At 37.1% G+C, this 22,768-nt stretch overlaps 1 protein-coding gene across 2 annotated transcripts; it reads right to left on the bottom strand.

Moving 5' to 3' along the window:
- Positions 1-10,586: 10,586 nt before the first annotated feature.
- On the bottom strand, positions 10,587-21,797 carry LOC139122939 (progestin and adipoQ receptor family member 3-like). Of its 2 annotated transcripts, none has more exons than XM_070688826.1 (7): positions 21,662-21,797; positions 18,325-18,521; positions 17,475-17,637; positions 16,269-16,421; positions 15,238-15,435; positions 14,334-14,424; positions 10,587-12,820 (listed from the first exon to the last, which is right to left on the bottom strand). In XM_070688826.1, the coding sequence occupies exons 2-7, from the start codon at positions 18,474-18,476 to the stop codon at positions 12,675-12,677; spliced, it is 903 nt and encodes a 300-aa protein (XP_070544927.1). In that variant the 5' UTR covers positions 18,477-18,521; positions 21,662-21,797; the 3' UTR covers positions 10,587-12,674. The 2 variants fall into 2 exon arrangements, with proteins under 2 accessions (XP_070544927.1, XP_070544926.1); XM_070688825.1 differs by lacking the exon at positions 21,662-21,797 and adding an exon at positions 21,332-21,546.
- Between the last annotated feature and the right edge of the window lie 971 nt (positions 21,798-22,768).

The raw sequence follows: 22,768 nt of genomic DNA, 5'->3' as shown, positions 1-22,768 counted from the left end.
GTTTACATACATGATATGTCCGATTTGAAAGAGGAAATGAGTTGTTATCCGAAATGTACTCATTTGGTGTCCAAACAAGAGTGTCCAAATAAATGTCTTTTATCAAGTTATTTATTTCAAATCGATAGTCTAAAGGCCCGTTAAGAGATTCTGATAAATACACGATATACCATCGAACAAACAAACATAAAATACAACTAATATAAAGAATAATATGTAGAAAATGAATTTTAAATAAAAATAGTTTTAGTGGAATAATAAAAAATGCCAAGAATAGCACTACTTTAACTATTTTGAGGTCATGTGTCAGATATCAAATAAGTAAGAAATACTGGGGGTTATCACCTATCGCAATACCATTATTCAATGAATGACTTTTCAAGGATCCTGAAGACATGTACATACAAGTCGTTCGAAAACAGTCTCACGGTTGCTCTTCATTATTTTATCAGACAAGCAATAACGTCAAATTTACGGATATCTGGAATTAAAACTGACAGCAATTTTCTCTGTTTACTTCCATAGGAATAGAATGAAGATTCCTCTTCGTTAAAAATGGGGTGTTCTGGACTAAAAATAATGGCAAGATGTTTAGAAAATTGGTTCCCATTAGAGGTTTCGCATTGTAACCGTGCGACAGGCCTTGGTGTTAAATACCCTGAAAATACCCTGAAATCCACCCATGCTCTATTGAGTTTTCCCTTGCTTGCGTCAATAACGGCGTCAATAAAATGTGTTTGCAGGCATCTTAGTAGGCACACATGTTTGTACCATATCACTCCTTTCCGGGCAATAAATCGAATGTTCGCTGTTTTCAGGCTGCAAATTGTAATTTTCTTTTTGATACGCTGACAGTACGATACTTGGACAAATTTACGAGAAGTTCTGAATGGTCTGCTTATAAAAATGTTATTATTAACTGTTATTATCTTGTCTTCATAGAGCTGCCTAATATTTGTTCCACTATTGCCACAACACTTCCTCTAGTTCAGGAAACACGATATAATGGTAAAATTCCATCCCGGCTTACTGTCTGCTTACTTACCCACTGACAAGACCATACATGATTGATAGAAAAGACATATATTTTTTTCCCATGGCGAAATAGGCGACTGACGTGGTAGAAATGAAGGGTCTCGCATTTCTCTCGTTAATGTATTGTATGTTGTAGCTCTTTCAACACCAGACTTTGGTCACTCAAGTACTTTCAAAGGGGTAGTTGGACCGACATGCAATGCAATATGCTGAACTGGTTGATTTTAAAAATAAAGGAGAATAAAAAATCAACAAGAGAAAAGAAGAAGAAATACGTAGAAACACAAGCAAACGTTACCATCGCGAAAATGAATTAATGCTCGTGAACATTAATTCATTTTCGCGATGGTTTCATTTGTCGTGTCTAAAACAGGGGTCGAATATATGCATGGTCACCCATTCATTCAGTATCTTTAAACATGTCAAACAATATAAGTAGTATCTTACATCCATAAACTAAAATTCATGAATAATGGCCGACTTTGTCCCTCTAAACATCATTTTATTAAATTGCGTGTGCTCTTGTTCATAAAGATCTCAAATCCCTGAACATTATCAGGACATTAAAAATACATTTTTCAAGAATAATTGATATTTCTTTATCGCTAAAAGTCGTGGCCACAGATGACAGATGACTGGCATATCATTTACTTCGAAATAGAAACCAAACAAAGAGGATTAAATCCCTTAAATGGACTGACTACCAGACAAAATCTAATGCGATGCAAAAAAGATTCGATATTTTTATCATAAAAACTATAGACGTCGGGCTATTATTTACGCTCAACCTTTGACCTCCAGTTGTCTGAGATGCCAGGTATCACATCATCTCTATAAGTTTCGTTTGACATAATGGCTGGAACTTATCGTAATCTGTACGAATATGACATCATGGACAATACGCCGATTCTGAAGATTTTTTTCCGTTATTAGAGCCATTACTCTGAAATACTAAATCAGACTTGTTTCAAATTTTTTATTTATATACACTCGGCGAATTAATGTGTGAATACGAAGTTAACATTTTTATTTCTTTTCGCATCAACCACCGCTTGGTTCGCCATCTTCTTCACTACTTTCTCCACGCCCGGAGTCTTAACTCAAACATGTCTCCAGCAATTTCTCTGAAACTTTGCATAAGGACAACTTACCACGCATGCACAACCAAGCTTTTTTAACGATACCATATGTTCGCCGATTTGCAGCCAGTAGACAACAAAAAACTTTCAAAATTATTTGACATGTCTGTCCGGTTAGTATGTAAATGTCGCCGTATTCTCTTTCAAAGCACATGAGAAGTAACATATGTTAAGATCATTTAATCGTGGACATATTTTATCTATGCGACCAGCGAGTAGTAAACACTCTAATGCTGTGGTTAATACGGTAACATTTGTCACTGATTAGCTTAAAATGAACATGTGGAATTGATTAAATGGGACTGGTTTTTTTCACATTTCATGAGCGTCGCCATTCCTACAAATCAAATGCTTGAACTTTTTCTCTTGAAAAATATCAACCCTGGAGATAGTCTGTCAACGTATTAAAAAGTGATAGATGAGCGGCATTTATGACGTATAAAAAACAGGGCTTCCGATCTAAATATGTCGCCGACTGTGGCTTGTATGCGATGCGATGGTTGCGGCTTTTACACTGTATATTCCATTTTTTCAAATTCGAAATAAAAATCAGTATGATAAAAATGAGAAGGTATTCAAGGAAAATCATATATCTATCTTCAGACGTTCAAAGCGAGGAAGAAGTGGCTGACTGTAGAAGATGCCATATTTTCTTCTACCTAAAAATATCGTGTTCACAATGATTAAGATATTCTTTACTCATAGATGGCAACAAAATTGAGGTGGTCCCCGCATATAACTACCTTGGAGTGTTACTCTTAAGCTCTGGTTTGTGGAACAAAGCTCAAAGACAATTAGCAATTCAAGCAACAAAGGCTTTATTTAATGTTAAAAAGGCACTTTGTAAATTCAGTTCAATTGACATCAGCCTAGTGTTTTAAATATTTGATTGTAAAATATTACCAATCATGATGTATGGGAGTGAAGTGTGGGGATTACATGCTGGGGAAAAATTGGAAGAAGTACAAATTAAGTTTTGTCGCTTTATCCTGAAATTGTATCATAGTGTACCAAATTTGGCCATTAAAGGTGAATTTGGGCGTTTCTCAGTTCGCACCTTTAGACTGAGAAGAGTTGTAAATTTCTGGCTTAAATTGTTGTCCCTTCCTCAACACCGTCTCTCTGACACTTGTTACAAGTTTCAATTTGGCGAAGCGGAAAAGAACAAAAACTGTTTGGCACTTTGGGTAAAACAGCTGCTTTTCACACTGGGGATGGGAGAAGCTTGGATAAATCAAGGAGTTTGGAACACAAATATCTTTATTAATTTATTTAAACAGCGTTTTAAGGATATTTACATCAAAGAATGGCAAGCCAATTTGAGTGTTTTTTCCAAGCTGGATGCCTATTGTGAATTCAAGAGAACATTCAATAGAGAGAAATATTTTTCAGTTTTAGATAAGGAGAAATTGTGTCATGCTCTGTGTCGTTTTTGTGTTTCTGCTCATTCTCTACGAGTTGGGGCAAATAGATATATACACAACCCTCGTGTTGATATAATCTGTCTTTATTGTGATACAAACCAGGTTGGAGATGAATTTCACTTTTGCTTGATATGTCCATTTTATATAGATTTGAGAGCTAAGTATTTATCAAGATATTTCTATACTCCACCTTCCACAGTTAAATTTGTAAAATTATTGCAATCTGAAAATGTGTCTTTTATACGTGATCTATAAAAAATTATATTTTACGCCTAGAAGAAACGTTCTAGTGCAATTCCAAATGTGACAAGTTCTGTGTAACTAAAATGAATTTTTGTAGAGCAAAGTCTATTTACAGCGTCTTCAGAGATGTAACTATATTTTGTTATATGTATACTTACGGGCCGGTGGCCTATAGTATGTGAAATAAATAGGTATTATTATATATTATGTTGTTTACTCACACGTCTTTCGTGGACACGGGAATTTGGTGACACATGTATTTCTAAAAAGTCAGTAATGGTGCGTGATTATCAACAGGAAATGTAAAATTAAAAGCTTTCAAAACATACAGCTATACATGTATATGTGAGTGTAGCTGAAATTCGTAATATATATATATATATATATATATATATATATATATATATATATATATATATATATATATATATATATATATACACACATACATACATACATACATACATACATACATACATACATACATACATACATACATACATACATACATACATACATACACACACATACACACAGACACACACACATACACACATACACACATACACAATTACACACATACACACATACACACATACATACATACATACATACATACATACATACATACATACGTACGTACGTACTACGTACGTACGTACGTACGTACGTACGTACGTACGTACGTACATACATACATACATACATACATACATACATACATACATACATACATACATACATACATACATACATACATACATACATACATACATACGTACATACATACATACATACATACATACATTGTAGGGTGGAAATAAAATGTATAAACTAATGACAAAAGCACACAACTGCACACAACTGATTGTCTCTACACTGCAAATTTTTTGGGGCTTTGAAAAAATGAACCTTGTAGGTCTCAAACCCACGTCGCCAAAATTTAGTTTGCTTTACCAAGTGAGCTAACGGATTAGTTCAAGTTGGTATTTGGCGTGAGGTATCCTTGTTGGCCTTAATTTTTCTTCCCCGAAAGAGACCTCAGATTCAACACTGCTTATTCTGCCGAAGGAGTTGTTTTAAGGAACCGTAAATATGTATAACGTTTGAAATGTAACAGGTTCCTCCAATGTTGTGTAGCGTGGAAATAACATGCATAAACTAATGAGAGAGCACTTATATATGGATGGGTGTGGTCGTGCGAGCATGTATTTCAGGCTTTACAAATTGCAACAGGAAACTACAGCGTTATTTTTAAAAAGAATTTCAACATTTCAACAATAAATTTCCCTCTATTCATCTGTAATTATTATATATAATATTTTGCAAATACGTCTCAGATCGTGAGATGCAATGTACAGCCATTCAGATTCAAATTAAGAGTATATAAAAAGGGGGTCGAAACTTTGAGGTTTTGGAAAACGATTCATGTTAAGTGTTACTTGATATTTGTTGATTCGATTTTACGAAGTCTCCTTTGAATATCCTGCAATTGTGTCTTCATATTCGTTAGCTCTGCTGCAGTGTCTAAGTTCGTGCTCATAGCTTTCACAACGTTTTGAATCCCTTTGACGTAAAGTTCCAGTTTATCCTGCTGACCGTCGTTCTCAATCGCCATCTTGGAAAGGTACAAAACGCTCTTGCCTAATTTTGAGTGCTCTATTTCGAAGAATTTCACAGCGGTTCCACTGGACCTGCCGGAGTCCTGCATTTGGTTCATGGTGACCTTTGACTGTTCTTGCTGCTCAGCCAATCGCAGGAGTTCGTACTCACAGTCATGAACGTCGTTCGTTAAGCGGTCGAGCAACATCTTAATCTCTGTTATTTCGATGGCCATGTCCCTCACCTTGCTGGCCAACTTTGGATCAGAGAATACCTTTGAATAATAAAAAGAAAAATGCATACATTATGAACAATGAACCATTTGATATTGGGCAGAATTTTTGTCATAATTCTGAAACGTAAATACATTTATTTATTAACCCGCAAAAATTTAATATTTCATATTTTCTCTGTCATATGTCGATCATGATCATTTTTCAGTCTGAAAGCAACATTGCAGCAGAAATATTTTAGCAATTTTCACTCTGTTTTCTCCCATTTTCACCATCCCTTCCCTTGATCTCATGATCGAGTCAACGACTGATAAGAAACGCCCTCCATGGCGGGAACACAACTTTGCATATCATTATGTAACAATAATAGGTATTATACCTGTGAACCATGGCATGTTTGTCTGTAGGGAAAAACAGTTTGTTTGGCATGTTTGTCTTTAAGGAAAAACAGTTTGTTCAGGTCAACACTTAGAAGCAAAGGTTACCTGACATAGAATTGAGCAAAAATCTGCTTCGGCCGCCCGCGACCTAATACATATTTTTGCGTGTGATGTTATCATAGGATTAACATGCATGCATAATATGCGTATACATAATCATGAAACTCATGAGATAGGGCGACTAAGCTGCTACGGTCTTTACTGAAACAGTTGGGTGTTTTTTGGATCAAGTAAATTCATCTCCCATGATCCTTCTCTGTACAGTCATATTTCTCTCTTCCCGTGACGCTTTCCTGGTGAATTGAAGCAAAATGCAAGTTGTTTCCACCGATTACACTTTGTAATTATACAGCCTGCAAACATAATTCCAAATTCGATTGGAATAATGGCCGTTGTTAAATAATTCCGGTATACATCATATTTTATCGGATCAAGCCGTCTATATTGCACACGTGTTCACTTTTGGTAATCGAAATTACGACTGTATTACGTCGAGTGTGTGTTAAAGGTTATGAGCGGATTTGGGTAGATCTGTTGCTTGTGTTCGTTCAAAACAGACACATGCTGTCAGTGATTTGCTCGATAAGAGTACCGACAATTTTTCTTATCTTTCATTGTTTTATTTTATTTTTTGGTTTGTTTTGGGGGGGGGTTGGCGGATCTTTTTAGGTTTGGTTTGGTTGAGAGGTCAAACAGCGAGAGAGAAAGCCAAAGAGAGAGCTAGAGAAAAACAAAGAACAGGATGGAATAAAGGTTTGGGACAGACGTACAAATGTACGGATGAACATGGACAAAAGATGCACATCTAATCTTTGTGGTCTACTATACACTTACATGGTTTTAAGAGTCACTTAATGCAAGAATATTTCACTTCCTCGCGATTGTATCAGTTATGATATGAATTAGTATTGTGACATAAAAGTTGTAGATCACTTGAGTAGTTCAAGAGCCGGATTATTATTTATGATTGGATGTAATCTTTTGCACTGCAGTGGAGAATGGAGAAAGGACAAATTCAGATCCTTGATGGAGACGGACAGTTGTGAACAGCTTTCACGTTCCCTTCCAAATGGTAATTTTTCTCAAAATATTTTGGAACAGAATGTCAATAAGCAAAATATTTCTGGTTGTCGTATAAATATCTAAAAATAGGTGAGTTGGCTGCCCTCATTCGGGCAGACACGGACAAGATATGTTTCATTTGGTCAAACCTGAATCCACTCTGAAATCAAGTCGACCAAATATAGACTTGATCCAACAACAAGGAAGTGTGAGATACCTTTAATCGACAATTGAAATCAGCCGACTTGGCATTGGTCTTTTTGTTAACTTTATGGCTTTGGCATAGGTCAAACGACGACAGAGCTGTTCTTTGGTCGACATTGGTTTGCCCCGAGATGGTTTTCGGCCACCCTGACTCTGACTGTGTATCTAAAAGACCGACGGTAGCGAGAGTACTGTCTTGTCTGTCGTCGACCGAAACATAAACGTGAACAGTGAAAGTTTTCTAAATTAGTTTCTGAGGGCGTTGTTTACCTGTATTGTAGCTGGACTGACAGTGTCAGTGCCTGTGTTTGTCCATCCACTTCTGCCGCCATCGTTTACTCTGACCGTGGAATGCACGTGGAAATTTCTAGAGGTCAAGTTGTACGACAAAGGCATGTGTTCCATTACTAACGAGACACATGATCGACTGGCGAAAAGTTCTCTAGCGCAGTTGTTAGCTAACCTCAAAAGAAGTTCAAATTTTACCATTGCCAATATCAAACTCAGATTATCTCTGCACAGACTAAATACCCCGGGCCTAGCAATATGCCAATATCACTGCCACCTCCGTTCCAAGGTTCCGCTTTATGTTTTCGTTCCATACAAGTTACCGTGGCGATGGAACAAGATTAGGAAACGCGTCTCTGCTATACAAATACGCGCACGCATACATTTCTGCATACATTCTACTACAGCGTACAATGTCTTCGATGTGTGTCGTGCTAAACTTCATTGGATTGATCGATTGATCGATTGTTTTATATATTATTACTTATTCATTTATGTCAGGGTTACTTATGGGAAAGCTAGTCCCATTCGCGCGTTTAATAGAGAACACGACGCAACGCACAGTAGCCTACGCATCCCGTATGCGTAACCCTCTGCACAGATTTAGGATTAAAACGTGCCGACTCACACACCCGACTCAAACAGTCGCATTGTCAAGTGAATTCGCTATAGTATCATGTTAAAGAAAGACAGTAATAATAACTTGAAATACTGAAATGTTAATTTGCCTTTGAACAACCGTAAAAAGCCATAGTGGTACAACTATTACGACAAGGTTAAAGGGCACTACATAAAATGCTCTTTTATAATAAAGCCACGAATGAGACTTGCAGAAACAATAAATAAAAAGGGAAATAAATATATCAATCAATCACTGAAATGAAGAAAGTATGGACATGTTTTTAAGTGATCTGTGTACACATAGTTCGTTCAACACACATCAAAACTATTGTATGTTACGTCTAGGAATTTATGCGCGCGCGTCTCTCTCTCTCTCTCTCTCTCTCTCTCTCTCTCTCTCTCTCTCTCTCTCTCTCTCTCTCTCTCTCTCGATTCGCATTTCTCGCCGTGTAGACCGCCGGGACGTTGTAAAATTTGCTTGAAATTGCTTTAGGCCAAAAAAGATCGTGTCTGGTCACCTCGCGTGTCATTTCAGAACCTGCGCGTCACGGCTTTTTATTTGGGATGGGGAGGGGGTTACATACTCATAAGTACAGCTATCCTTGATATCCCTGTGTGCATTTCCAAAACTGCTAAAAAGAAAACTAAAGAATTATGCAGCCAGTGATAAAAGACAAAAACTATTTCATCAATAGTGCCAAACTAGCATTGTTAGGAATAAAAGAAAGAGAAAGGAAAAAAAGAAAAACGCGTCGCCGCATCACTTTTGCTGAATGTCAAGAACCAGAAACAATTTTTTCTGGCCTTATGTGAAATCGTACAATTTATCGGTGACTTCAAACTTCGCCTTGCCTGGCAGCCGCTACGGGAACAACAAGCCGTCTACTATACGGTGAGCTGCGGTTATTTCGGCGGTATACACAACATACTGTTTTAAGAATTAACAGCACTCGACAAAAACGCTTTCTTCTCTGCTAATTTCAGAACAATCATTTCGATGGATTCTTTAATTGTTCTGAGCAACTTTCAATATATGACTGTCGAAAATGGCTAAAGTGAGGTCAAATGTACTTCGGGGACAGATATTCGCATTCCAGATATTTTACAATACATTTCTTGATGTTGTTTGTTCTGACTCGAATTTTAAGTCTGTTGAGTACAAGTTTCTTTGTCTGTCTATGTGAAAATCGACAATCTTATTATCCCCTTGTTAGCACAGGAATAGCAGCAATTTTGAGTTGCAGAGATCAGTACAATGTAGGTATCGATCGGTTAAGGGTCAACGCCCTGGAACCGGTTCTGTGGCGATGACCCTTGACCCGAGTGCGATCGATATGCGACAGCATCCCTGCGTATTAATAACTAGTCATTTATCAGCTTTATCTTTAGCGTAAATTGACTAACTTATAAAAATTTCAATGGAAAAAAATCGGCTAACACCGTGTGAGTACTCAATGTCAACAAAAATACCGCAATTATACGGTGTCGCTCAAATTTGATCAGAATCGGTATATACCAGTATGGGTACCAAAGATCAACAATAAATATTGTTTCTATCTGTTCAGTGCAGGAAAATTCTACGTTGATGTTATGACAATGATTTCTGCACAGTACAACCAGAAAAACAACAAGAAATATTTAAACCAGAAAAACAAGAATGACAAAAGTAAATAAGGTCTGAAACTTTAGGTACTGGAGGTCAACTTTAGCAACATGCATAGCAGAAACAGTTAGTCCCTCTTAGTTGGATCATAGACAGTCTTCCCCCTCTACTGTCTATGGTTTGAGCTGGTCTGTTAATATGTAACAGTTCATAAACAATGACAGGAAATGACACAAGCCTGTTTCAGACACTGGCATGCGCATGCCATCACTCCTGCACATTTGCAGGATTTCCTTTTTCTTACCTCATTTGCACATTTTTGACACTGACATGTTCATTTGAACAAATTCAAATCTCAACCCCTGCATCTACCTGTACACCAAATACTGAGATGGTAGCTTTGGCGGTATGGAAGCCTTTGTGTGTGACGGACATACATCTGCACATACATACCCACAAATATACAGACATATAGATGCCACAGACTCATCATATAAGCTCTTTTTGGTATTTATATACAAAACCAAATATGAGCTAAAAACTAGCGCAAGAGCCAGGGATTGAGAACTGCCCCTTTAAAAATAGTTTATTTTACACTACTCATTTTCATTGACTATCTGCTTTCAATGTCATGCACAAAAATTGACTAGAGTCAAGCACGCAGACACACACACACACACACTCACAAAGGATAAAGTTGACTCACTTTATTTACATCATAATGAAATGGGTTGCCATGGTAAAAATTACAACAATAAACCTGAATGTACAGGTCATTTAAGACAATATTTACAAGCTTTGTGTAAAATCACCTAATTGCAAGGACAACACATTCATGTAAACATTTTTAAAAATAACATACGAAAATATATAAAAACAATTCACATATTCACCTCTCTGGAAGAAACATGTTATATCTGAATGTTTCAGTTAAATTCTGTATTTCAGGAAATTTTGCAAAGATTGTCGTCACATCACCAGAACTTTTGACACAGAAAGTGCTTCTTAACTTAAAAAAATGTAACAATAGAAAAAAAAGAAAACACGAGCTGTTAAAAATTTGACGAGGTCTCGTTGGTAAAAATAAAAACAAAAGCGCTGAAAATATGGCTGAACTCACATTGAGGGCAGTAGATCATGCCTGATCATTGCAGCCTTCCTGAATTTTTATCAAACGTGAAAATTAATTTTCAAAATCGGCGTTGGGTTTATTCCTTAGCTAGTTGTGAGTTCTGAAAAATTGCAAAGCTAAAAAAAATTATACATCAAAATTTGCTGAATGTTCATTAAATTACTGGGTATTGTAGAAAATGCTGGTACATCTAGGTGAATTAACGTTCATATATTATAAAACACACTGTACTCATTTTCTTAAATTATTTTGTAAATATTACCATTGATACTCAATTTTCACTTATCATTAAATTAATTTTTATACTACAGTCCTCGTGGTAAAATTGAATTTCACACCTACTAACTTATCAGTCACACTTTCTAACTTACAAGATTCCTTGCCAAACATCCAACAATGCATATTTACAAATCACAACACATGTACTACACTTTGTTAGAATTTTTCACAAAATACGGTAGATATCATTTGTAAGCTCTGCCGCCTAATTTTGAAAACTCACAAAATTTAAGTTTATAAGTTTGTAAGAGTTGATAAGTTTTTCAGAACAGTCACTGGATGTGACTGTGTATGTAATGGTGAATTCTCTTGTAATTCCAATACAGTAATGCAGCATGTATGAATGGAGTGTATGAATCTGAATTTTGAGTTATGAACCTGGATTTGACTGATATTGACTATCATGCACTCCACATGTGACCTATACCGGGGGTACACTGAGACAGGAAAAAAAACATACACAAGTATGATACCACTTTGGGTGAAGTTTTGAACTTGAACATTGCAATTCATCCAGCACCATACACTCATTACAGACTGTATTGAGAAATGTGGCATATATATAGATACACATTAATTTCATAACAATAAAGTTACATTGCAATCTTGTAGGATTCTTCTTGATATCCGGTGTTTAAACATGGTCCAAATGCTTTGTCACATGACTCATCTTTAACCAATGAAAGTAAAGTACATGTACCAGCTATGTCATAGCCTTAGTTCATCTCAAGATCTGTACCATGTATACAGAGCGTTTGTCTGTGAAAATTGTAAGCCTATACCCAGAATGCACTGCTCACTACTGGGAACTGGTCAACAGACACATTATTCACTTGTGAAAGTTATTACTAGTTAGGCCGCTTAAAAAAAATTGTTTCAAGTAACGTGTCTCCGAAAATTAGGATAGGTAGGTTGGAGGACAGATTTTTTTCTTTTTCCTTTTTCTGTTTGTTGGCTGAAACCCAAAAAGTTCAGTAAAATTTAGAGAATTTACTCAAAATTTTTTGAAATGTAAAAAATAATTCTAGGGTCAGCAGGGTTTTTAAGGGTAGATCAGGTCACCAGAAACAAGCACATTTTTTAAATTTGAACTTACTGTAGCTGTAGCTAAATGAAGCCGTAGCAAGAAATAGAAGGAATAGATTTGCTATCTCTGTCCCCATCACTTGCATACAGAATTATCTCTACCACCATTTTCTACACAAATGAGCAGAAACTTTAAGCTGACCATCACAGCCTGGCACAGGTAATTAACATGATCATATTTCACAGTGCATGCCAAGCAAGAACCGGTTTCTGCAGATTATCTGTACATTGCACATTGATCAGTGTAGCAGTTCTGAAACCAGTTCAAACCAGTTTGAACTGGTTATGAAGACACAGTTTGCTGTACCGTGCAAGGGTTGTTGTACCTATGTTCCATCAGTATCAGTCCAGAGTGGTGCCACCAAAGGAATGCAATGACGACGATGACGTGCCACCACTGGTGACTAGATCCAATGTAATCAACCTTGCCTATGGGGAAAAAGAGAAAAACCTATCAACAACATGGGTATCAATGTCACTTGAAGAAACTACTGCTTAAGGTAATATGCACCTCGAAAGTGAAAGACTTAAACTTTTGCTCAAACTTTCCTCAAGGTATCTTTCAATCATTCTCTTTCAAAATCAAGAATAAAAATAGGGGGTCACCGTGCAAATTTTGATACTAGAGAAACAAATTACCCAAGATTTACCGATATTCGAAATTCAAAATGGCCGCCATCCCTGTGTTAACTCTATGGAGAAAAATAAAAATTTTCGAAATTCGAAAAACTAATCCGGTGAAAAGTTTTCTTTCACCAAGACCTTTAAAATGAACCCCCACAAGTGGTATATCAGAAGAGAATTGTAGAAGTTTGAGAGTCCGAATGTCCGTCCCCGAGGTGCGTTCTACCTTAAGTTCTGCACACTGTGCATTCAAAGGTTGTATTTTGTCCAAAGGTTGGATTTTTTCCATAGCATCCATTCTAAACATGAACTTCTTTTCATGAATTTACTTGAACAAACATTGACCATGAGTAAACTGTGGTACACACTGAATACCACAATAGCTAAAATTCTTGACATTGATAGACACACGTGCAAGAAAAGGAAGAATGCGTTTGAAAATTACTTGGTCTAATCTCCATCACGAAAACAACAGAGTTTTTGTTAAGAGACTCCATTGCTTTTCAAGCAACTGGACCCTCCAGGATTACGTCAATTTGTAAAATTTTCAGTGTAGGCCAAGTCTTTTACAGTCTAGTTTGCTAGTCTACAGTCTATTTGCTAGTCTTGTAGTCTAGTTTGCCAGTCCTGCAGTCTAGTTTGCTAGTCCTGCAGTCTAGTTTGCTAGTCCTGCAGTCTAGTTTTCTAGTCCTGCAGTCTAGTTTGCAAGTCCTGTAGTCTAGTTTTCTAGTCCTGCAGTCTAGTTTGCAAGTCCTGCAGTCTAGTTTGCTAGTCCTGCAGTCTAGATACTAGTCCTGCAGTCTAGCTTGCTAGTCCTGCAGTCTAGTTTGCTGATCCTGCAGTCCAGTTTGCCAGACCTGCAGTCCAGTTTGCTAGTCCTGCAGTCTAGTTTGCAGGACCTGCATACAATTTTGATCACACAAATGAATTGGTATTTACTGGTCCACTAGACCAGTTGAACAACAGATCAATTGGCCTGAGCAAAAGGTTATAGTCTCAAACCTACAACTCTGGAGCAGCATAGTCTAATAAATTGCATAGATACACACACACAAGACTACTCAAACACTTCATAATGCTTGATGTATGTTCATGTACCACGGGGGAGCTGAGAATTCTATTTTGCCAACAAATCTTGGCACAGTTCTATTGCTGCAAATGATTTAAACAACCTCATGTACAGTGACGTGAAATGCAACATTCAAGAAATAAAATCACTGACAGTGAAACACAGTTATAGAATTTTTTTGACCTTTTACACACACTGTAAAGGGATTTTATCTTGCTATTTGCAAGAAACAATCTATGGAACACATACCTGGACAGCATCTTTCTGGAAATTTGGTTGCATAGAAAAGCAATGCTAAAATTCCTAATACGTACATCACTGCAACTTTTGGAAGAAATTCCTGCAAGACACAAACATTGGATCACCCTGTATTAGCGTGAGAAATGCTTCAAAGTGCCATAAATCTCAAAGATACATGTCCATAGACAACTACAGAAAATCAAGTCTGTTCTTTGTTAGTTCATTGTTTTCAATTTCATATGTACCCTGCAACCACCATGTATTAACAAAGAAGTCAAAATAACAGCTTTTTTCTGATTAAATTCAGACTTTCAAAACTAAAACTTCTAACACAGAAGCGACTTCAGAAATATAAATAAAATGTCACATTTAAAAAAGATAATATGGCTGTTTAAAACAAGAGTTATCTAAAACACAGTTGACTTCATGTTGAGGGCAGTAGATAGACTGTGACCCTAAACAATCTAATTTTACTAGAGTTTCATTGGTACAGTGACACGTTTAAGTCTGAAGGCAATGACAGTAACACCATTGCTATACTTTAGTGCTCTTAAGATTGATTTAATTATTTTATGGAGTGGAAGAAATGCGAAATTCATAACTTTTTCATTTTTGATTTCTTAACTTCACAAGTTTCACAATCATCATACTTTGTACAACAGAGTTACAGTTGCAAGTTTAATACAAATTTAACCCTTTCCCTACCAAGGTTAGTCCCAAACCCATTGTTATTAATGGTGATTGTGGACTTGTCCACACAAAATCGGGGTACACAGGTCAAACCCTCTCTCTATCAGACTGTGATCCAACCCCATTGTTTAAAGGGATTGAAGGAACTCTGTACAGGTGAAGGGGCTATGTGAGAGCGTTCTACAGTATTTGCAAAATTCTAAAATTAGAACATCAAACTTACTAAGACAATGGGGGCGGTATATCCTCCGTGTAAATAAATCCAGTGGGTGACAGGGATGATACCAAAGCCAACAACCGTGCAAAGCAGTGCTAGTCTTCTCAGAGCCCAACGCGATGTCAAATATCGTGGATGAAGCTGCATGAATAACGTTACCAGCATCAGACAACTAACAACAATCAGGTAAAAGTTTTGCCATCCCTGAAAAAACAGAGACAATAATTATGTATTTTGATTAATAAATAAATATTTGGTATTACATTCCACATATTCTGACATTGTGGTAAAGTTGGTCCCAGCAGATATGTATATTATCTATATTAAAAAACACACACCCCAAACTAGGAAGTGGACGCAATGTGTCGGGGACTTTAGAGATATATTGGGGCTTTCTTAAAATTGAAATGACAGCAACAATAATTCGTAAAACACATTTACATTTTCATGATGAGAAATTCACTTTGGCATTTTTAGAACGGCAATTTTTTGTCAGCATTAAATGTACATGTAATCTTGGATTCTGGACAATTTTTTGACAATTAATTGATAATTCTTAAAGTCACATCAAAATTCTTACGCTGTAGTGTCTGCACGTCTATGAGGAAAAAAATCATCTGGCAATTCCATTTCCAGCTCAGAAGATTTATTTTGCTTGCAAATTAGATACTGCATGCTGGGTATTGAGGAGACTCATACTGCATGCTGGGTATTGAGGAGACTCATACTGCATGCTGGGTATTGAGGAGACTCTTACAGCATGCTGGGTATTGAGGAAACACAACAGCATATTTAGGACCCTATGACTCTTTTGTTAGGCTAATTTTGATAAAAACTTATAAATTAGGGCAGCAAAATGACTGTGAAAGGGTTCAAGCACGCTGAGTATTTGAGAATACATGTGTGAAGCATAAAGGTCATTCATAAAAAAACCTTGTCTTGATGCATGATGGGAATGCTGGACTCATCTCAAAGCATGATGAACACTAGTATACAAAAGACTAATTTCAAAGCATGATGGGTATCAAAACACTCACCGTAAAGCAATAGAACGCATAGTAAACAGCTGGCACATAGCAACCAAGCAGACCCACTGATATTCCAGCCAAGTCTAAGGACAGCCACCACTTACAAACTTTCTCAGAGTGACAGCAGAACAGATGATACCCCGCAGAACATAACATACAAAACTGAAGATAATAACAAGAACGAAAGCATAGATAAATACCACCACCAGGGGACTCTGAAACTATAACACCATTTGACACATGTGTAATAAATATTGAATAAAACAAGGAAACCACCACATTTGCAGAAAAAAAGTTATTTCTTTTACAAATAGATCAAAATTTTCACAAGACTCCCTAATTTACATATAAAGCAATATAGATAAATAAACATGAATTCTATTTTTCAACAATACATATCACAAGAAGCCAAGTTGAAAACCCAAATACTGGGTATTCTAACATATCAGTACAGGCCATTGCATGTTGAGCACAGAATGCTGTGGCTTGTAGAATCATTATCCATAAAAAGAATTGTCAAGGTTACAGTTACTGTTACTAGGGCTTTAACCCTTTCACCCCCAGTTCCCTGTGTACAGGTCCAACTTTACCATAGAAAACAATGGATTTGGGACAAACCATGGTGGTGAAAGGGTAAAGGGCCAGTAGCTGTAATTTTGAATTTTTTAACCATTTTTGTTGCATATCATTTCAAGTTCCTAATCTACTCCCCAAAGCACATTTACTAATTTCTTATCTTGACAACACAGCGTCTCTGTGCGTAAAGTGCATTGTTATTATTGACATTTGAATTCTAGTCTCGACCAGAATTCACTGGTCAACAATAATAATGCAGACTGTACATGTACAGGCTGAGTTGACAAGCTGAATACTGTGTATCTTAGGGGAGTACAACAAGAAACTGGAGTCGTCCTTAAAAACAAAAAAGTGGAAGCGATTAACAAATGCTACTGGCAGTGTAACCCTTTGAGCGCTGTAATTTTTCCCACCAAAATTTTAGTGCAACATTTTACAAATTTTTGTGAAATTTTCTGTAATTTTTTTGATAATTTTAGACCAAATGGACATCACATTTCATTGGCTACAGTTTTTCATCAAAATTTTGACAAAAATCTAAAAAAAATTGACTGAGGTACATTTTTACAAAGACGACAAATTCAGACTTTGGCACTCAGAGGGTTAAGACAACTGTCGACTTGAAATGGCAAATCTCACCTCAAAACATGTAAGAAACACTGAGTACATTACATGGTCAACCCATGTTCCTTCATATCGAGGTATGATGACGACGTTGTCATAGATACAGAGAAACAGGAATATGAAGAAGCCAATCAAGTGTGTCCAGATGTTCAGAGTTTCATTGGACCACACAAATAAACTGAAAAGGAAACAGAGAACTTTTCATATTAGGTGATGGATTACAAGGCAAGATAAAATTCACACTGTGACACACCCTGTGCAGCAACTCTTACTGAGCTGTGGAACCGACAAGTGTCATCAAAGACAGCAACAGAGTGTAACAGTGCTGTGACACTGCGAGTGCTACAAAGAGACAGTTGTACATGTACATGTACACAGTGCTGTGAACACAGGTGCATGTCAGGCAGACTCTCTCACTGTCCCTTGCTAGGCTGCACACGGTGGCAAAGTGTAGCAAATCAGGGCACATATTAAACCTTGAAAAGTTGACTGCTAAAGCCAAATACTATCTGTCCTGATAATTATGCCTTCCATACTGTATGTACTTGCAAATGTAAACCTCTGTCCATACAGAGGAATCGTCAACACTAAAATGAATTTCACTTTACACCTGTCCATTTAAAATCTGACAAATTTTGAAAAACCATCCGAACCCTTGCATTGTCATGATCACAAATGATTTGTGGTAACTACTAGAATGCAATTGATTGCAAAGAATCACAATGGCAGTATGTATTGGTAAAATAATTGTCAACCTTGGATTCAAACACTAACAACAATCTTATCATACCCATTCCTGTGCATGTAATAATTGCCAAAGTTGCAGGTACCCACTTTTCCTGTACTGTCCATGACTAAGCCATACCTTTTGATACACAATGACGGAGGCAAGTGTGCTCTGTAACCAGTCAGAATGAATGGATTGCCCTTAAGAAAGTGGGGTACATCAACGTAACTGTACAGAGCAATTCCACGTTTCTTTAGTTCGTGGCTGGTGTACTGGGACAACTCATCCATTCTTGATTGGCTGTTCTTCAACAGGTCCGAGTCACAAACATAGATCTGGGAAAAAAGACACACAGGCAACATGAGGACTGATAATTTTAGCCTTGCCATGTAATATTTAAATAATAACACATGAGAGCGAGGGCAAGATCACGATTTATTGCCTGCCCAAGGGATGGTGGTCATGATCGAAATATTGATGATGCCCGAGCCGTAGGCGAGGGCATCATCAATATTTCGATCATGACCACCAGCCCGAGGGCAGGCAAAAATCGTGATCTTGCCCTAGCTCTCATGTGTTATTGTTTTATTACACCGAACAAACTTCTTCGAGTACAGTTCGCCTTTCTGCATGAGTCCGGACCTCAGCGTAAAATGTTGTCAGTGCCAAATCTAGGGTTGCCGCTGAAAGTTTTGCCGATCTCCTCAGTCGCGTATCCAAATTTGTTGCTTGCATAGTCGCTGAACACAGAAATTGCATTCCTTGTTGCCATTTCCGTTCGTTTGCTGTTTACTTGCATCAAAATATCGTCTAACTGTGCCGTGACAGCTGTGCATGACTTTCGAAGCGATAGTAGCAAGTAGGCCTACAAGCGAACGACAATTTGTTATGCGCAGAAAGGATGCGCAGTAAGTAAAATGACGTCATCCATGTAATATCAAATGCAGAGGGCATCATCAAGTTCGCAGCGGGCATCATCACGTTCGCAGAGGGCATCATCATGTTCTTTTACATGTCACGTGAGTCGTGTTTAACCAATGGCAGTGCACGCTGAATGAGTGAGGTGTAATATACATGATCTATTGCTCTTTTTATTTTGTGAAAGGATCAGAAGCTGTAACTTTTGATAATTCTTTTCATTTTTTTGCTTTGCACCAAACTACTATTTAGCTTGTCCACAATGTGCCTATACACTGTACTGTAAAATGCACTGTTATTGTCTACATTTGAATTCTAGTCCAGACTAGAATTAACTTTTCAAATAAATTAAAACGCATCGATATATTTTCGTTTAGATAAAACATACAACGCCGTTCAAAAGCATCAACCATGCACTTGCTGCATGCTTGCTGGTCTTGCTTGTCTCAAGGTCACTGCCATAGCACAGAGTACACTGCAGCGAGTGCTGAGTAGTTGGTCTAAGCAAGCTGCCATTCCCCATACATAGCCAGCAATGCTGCAGAGGCTATCAACAACTGTGACGAAGAGAAATAACTGAAAAATATCTTCATCCAAAACCATTCAAAAGGAACAGTGAATGTACTGTAATTACATAGCTGCAAGATCTTATTGGCTCAGCCCTAGTGTGATATTATTTTACATGATAACATAATTTTAAGATTATTCCATCCAATGGCACCCATGCATAATTAAAACAGTAAATTTGGCTGAAGGGAAATCCAGTTTATTTTGAGAGCTAGCTCTAGTCAAACGGCTATCAAACTGATTGACAAGATCATAGTATTATGTCTATAATGTATCAATCATGATCTGGAACTGCATGTGCATGATTGCATAAGATAAATAATGAAGAAGTGCCCAAATAAAATACTGGTACAGCCGCTTCCAAGCAAATAAGCCAAAATGAGTGATATATGCATTGGAAACCTCACAGAGACAACATGTTATCATTCATCAGAATACATAACTCTGCATGTCCTGGATGTTGTATTTTCTGTTTGCTTTGTAATCATGTGATGAGACTGAATTTTTGAAAACTGCAGGACAAACTCTTTAAAATTGCTCAATCTCTAACAAATGACGATTGTCATGATGCAGTAAAGGGTTATTTCCCATTGTGATTAAAATACGATGTGGAGTAGCCTCACTACTATGGTCGCTTACGACTCTCTGCTAACAAGAACAACAAAGAACAAGTAAGCATGGAAACGTTGCCATCTCTACATCTGATTTTAATCAGATTGGTAATTTCCTTTCATGAATAGTATGAAAGAACATCTGAAAAAATTGGAAGACATTTTTAGTCTGTATGTTAGTAATCTTTTGAGTAGCACACATGTATATTTCTTTCAAATGAAGTATTGGTGCAATTAAGCAAATTACATAACCTGACCGCCATTCCTAATGGAATACAGTACAAGGGTTGGGAAATGTAGAAATTCCTTCAAAATTTACTCTTCATCATCTCAGCCTTCGATACAGATTGGTTATGCTGTAATAATTTTTCATGGTTTCCTTTTTTTTCGAGTGATTAAAATCTGGTATTATGATAATATTTCACAGCCAATGACCTAAAATAAACAAAAATCACAGAAACTGATTGTTTCAAACAAAATGGGTACTCAAGGCACCCATTAGCAGGAAAGATCTGTACTGGTGTATATTGAAACTTGATGTTCCTTTATAATAAATGAGGAAGTGATCATTAATCTAAGCATTTACAAAACTGTAACAGGCACTACAAAGATTGTACAAAGATTGAAGTATTTTTAGAAAAAGTTCCTCTTTTCTGACAAAATGAGTACTATGACAGTATGACAAGTATTCGAAATTTTGGCTGTCTTATTGCATTATATGCATAATATTCAGTTGATGTTGATGTTCTTCAATACAAAGTATTGGCTTTCACTATTTAGCGACCAGAGTTAGAGTGGCCCTGCTCCTTCATTTGACCTCTACAAAGGAAATGGGGTAAAAGGTCAAATATGTCAGTCACGGCAAAATATGCTGGTAAACATGAATTGATTTTAGCATACATGTCAAGAGAAAATCGAACTTGTACCTATAAACCTCGTAAAACATGTCACACTTTTTACTCCTGAAATACGAAATACGGCATCCCAGGCTATAAGTGACAAGAATGCCATGAATCGGGGCATGATCATCTGTACTTGACTCGTCGTACCTTGCAAGGAGTCCTCGGACTGTAAAGTCCACCATTCCAAATGGAGATTGCCTTGTCCCGCGAGGTATCTTGTACCGTCATAATGACTTCCCGTCAACCCTACCTTGCAAAATGAAACTATATACAGTCCGACATACTGTTAACGCACCGCACTCACGACCGACCCGGCCTCACGACCGCCTAGAGAATGGCAGCTAATGTTATTCGGAACCGTGGAAACAAAACACGAACAATTAACCCGTGATCGCTTGGGTAAACAGCGAATTGACATCGATATTTATTCAGAATGAAGCTTGGGTTTATAAATGCCAATTGCAATTTTTGCCTTACCTTTAGTTTCTTGCGTGGTCATTGATGCTTCCATGACAACACACTATCTCAATTCATGTGTTTCGTGGTTTCGTCTGTAAATATGTCGTATATATGATGACCTGATTTGACCCGATATGTAGTTTGTTGTCCCAACACTTACTCCACTGTCGAGGACCGAGGGCGCCCTTGCAAGCGCCTGGTTGATGAATAATGCCTGTTTCTCCTTGTCTGTGCTGACTAACTTTTGGATTGATCATAAGCATTTATAAAGTATGATGACATCATTGACAAACTGGCCTATAACCCCTGAATTGTGCAGGATTCGAGTGTTGTAGGGTACTTTTGTATGTATACAATAATGACAGAAATATTATTTTTTTATCAGGAATATTCATACTCGTAAATTTATTAATAACAGGGTTTGTAGTACAACTGCGCGAATTTGGCATGAAAACTGATCATCATTCAGGATATGAATGCCGTAGGGCACTTTTGTAACTATACAATAATGACAAATATTTAATTTTACTAACAGTATTCATAATCATAAATTTATAAATTTTTTTACACTCTTGCTATTACTGATAATGCCTTGTGCCCCTGTGGTATGTGCGTGCTGTTCTGGCTTTCATTAATTTGATATTTTACATTTTATTTAATGGTTTATTCCAAACAAACATATATTGTCAAGTTTCAGTTTTATTGTTATTTGCACTGCCAATGTATTCGTAAAAAAAACAATATTGAGAAATATGTTATAGAGATATAGCGACTTCTTAATGCTTCTTCCTTGACAATGCAGACAGATTCCCAACTTGTCAGTTCCTTTCTAATATCCTGTGTTTACACATATTTCCGATTCTTTCTGGCGTGATGCAATCTCTAACCAATCAAAACCAAACACACTTCTAGTCTTTCCCGCCAAAACCGGCGATAGCACAGCCTGAATTAATCTCTTTACTTCAGTGTATCATGGAGGTAGTACTACCTCCATGAGTGTATTTATGCAACACGGCGTAGAGTATACTTAGAACGCATCGCTCACCACTGAAACTGGTCGTCACTCATCTAGCCACTGTAGTTCAACGAAAGTTTGGAAGAAATAGAGCCGCCGTCTCTGTGTCA

This window comes from Ptychodera flava, chromosome 22 (assembly GCF_041260155.1).
Source record: "Ptychodera flava strain L36383 chromosome 22, AS_Pfla_20210202, whole genome shotgun sequence".
NCBI classification, from domain to species: Eukaryota; Metazoa; Hemichordata; class Enteropneusta; family Ptychoderidae; genus Ptychodera; species Ptychodera flava.
This window is presented reverse-complemented; position numbering and strand designations above follow the sequence as displayed.

Bases quoted from the DNA above. Each gene is read 5' to 3' on its own strand.
- LOC139122939 (XM_070688825.1), bottom strand. From the start codon at position 21,412: ATGACGGTACAAGATACCTCGCGGGACAAGGCAATCTCCATTTGGAAT. The intron at 18,522-21,331 runs GTACGACGAGTC...CTTTTTTCCCAG, and splicing joins GTCCGAGGACTCCTTGCAAG to ATCTATGTTTGTGACTCGGA. The intron at 16,422-17,474 runs GTGAGATTTGCC...TATTATCTTCAG, and splicing joins TGTTTCTTACATGTTTTGAG to TTTTGTATGTTATGTTCTGC.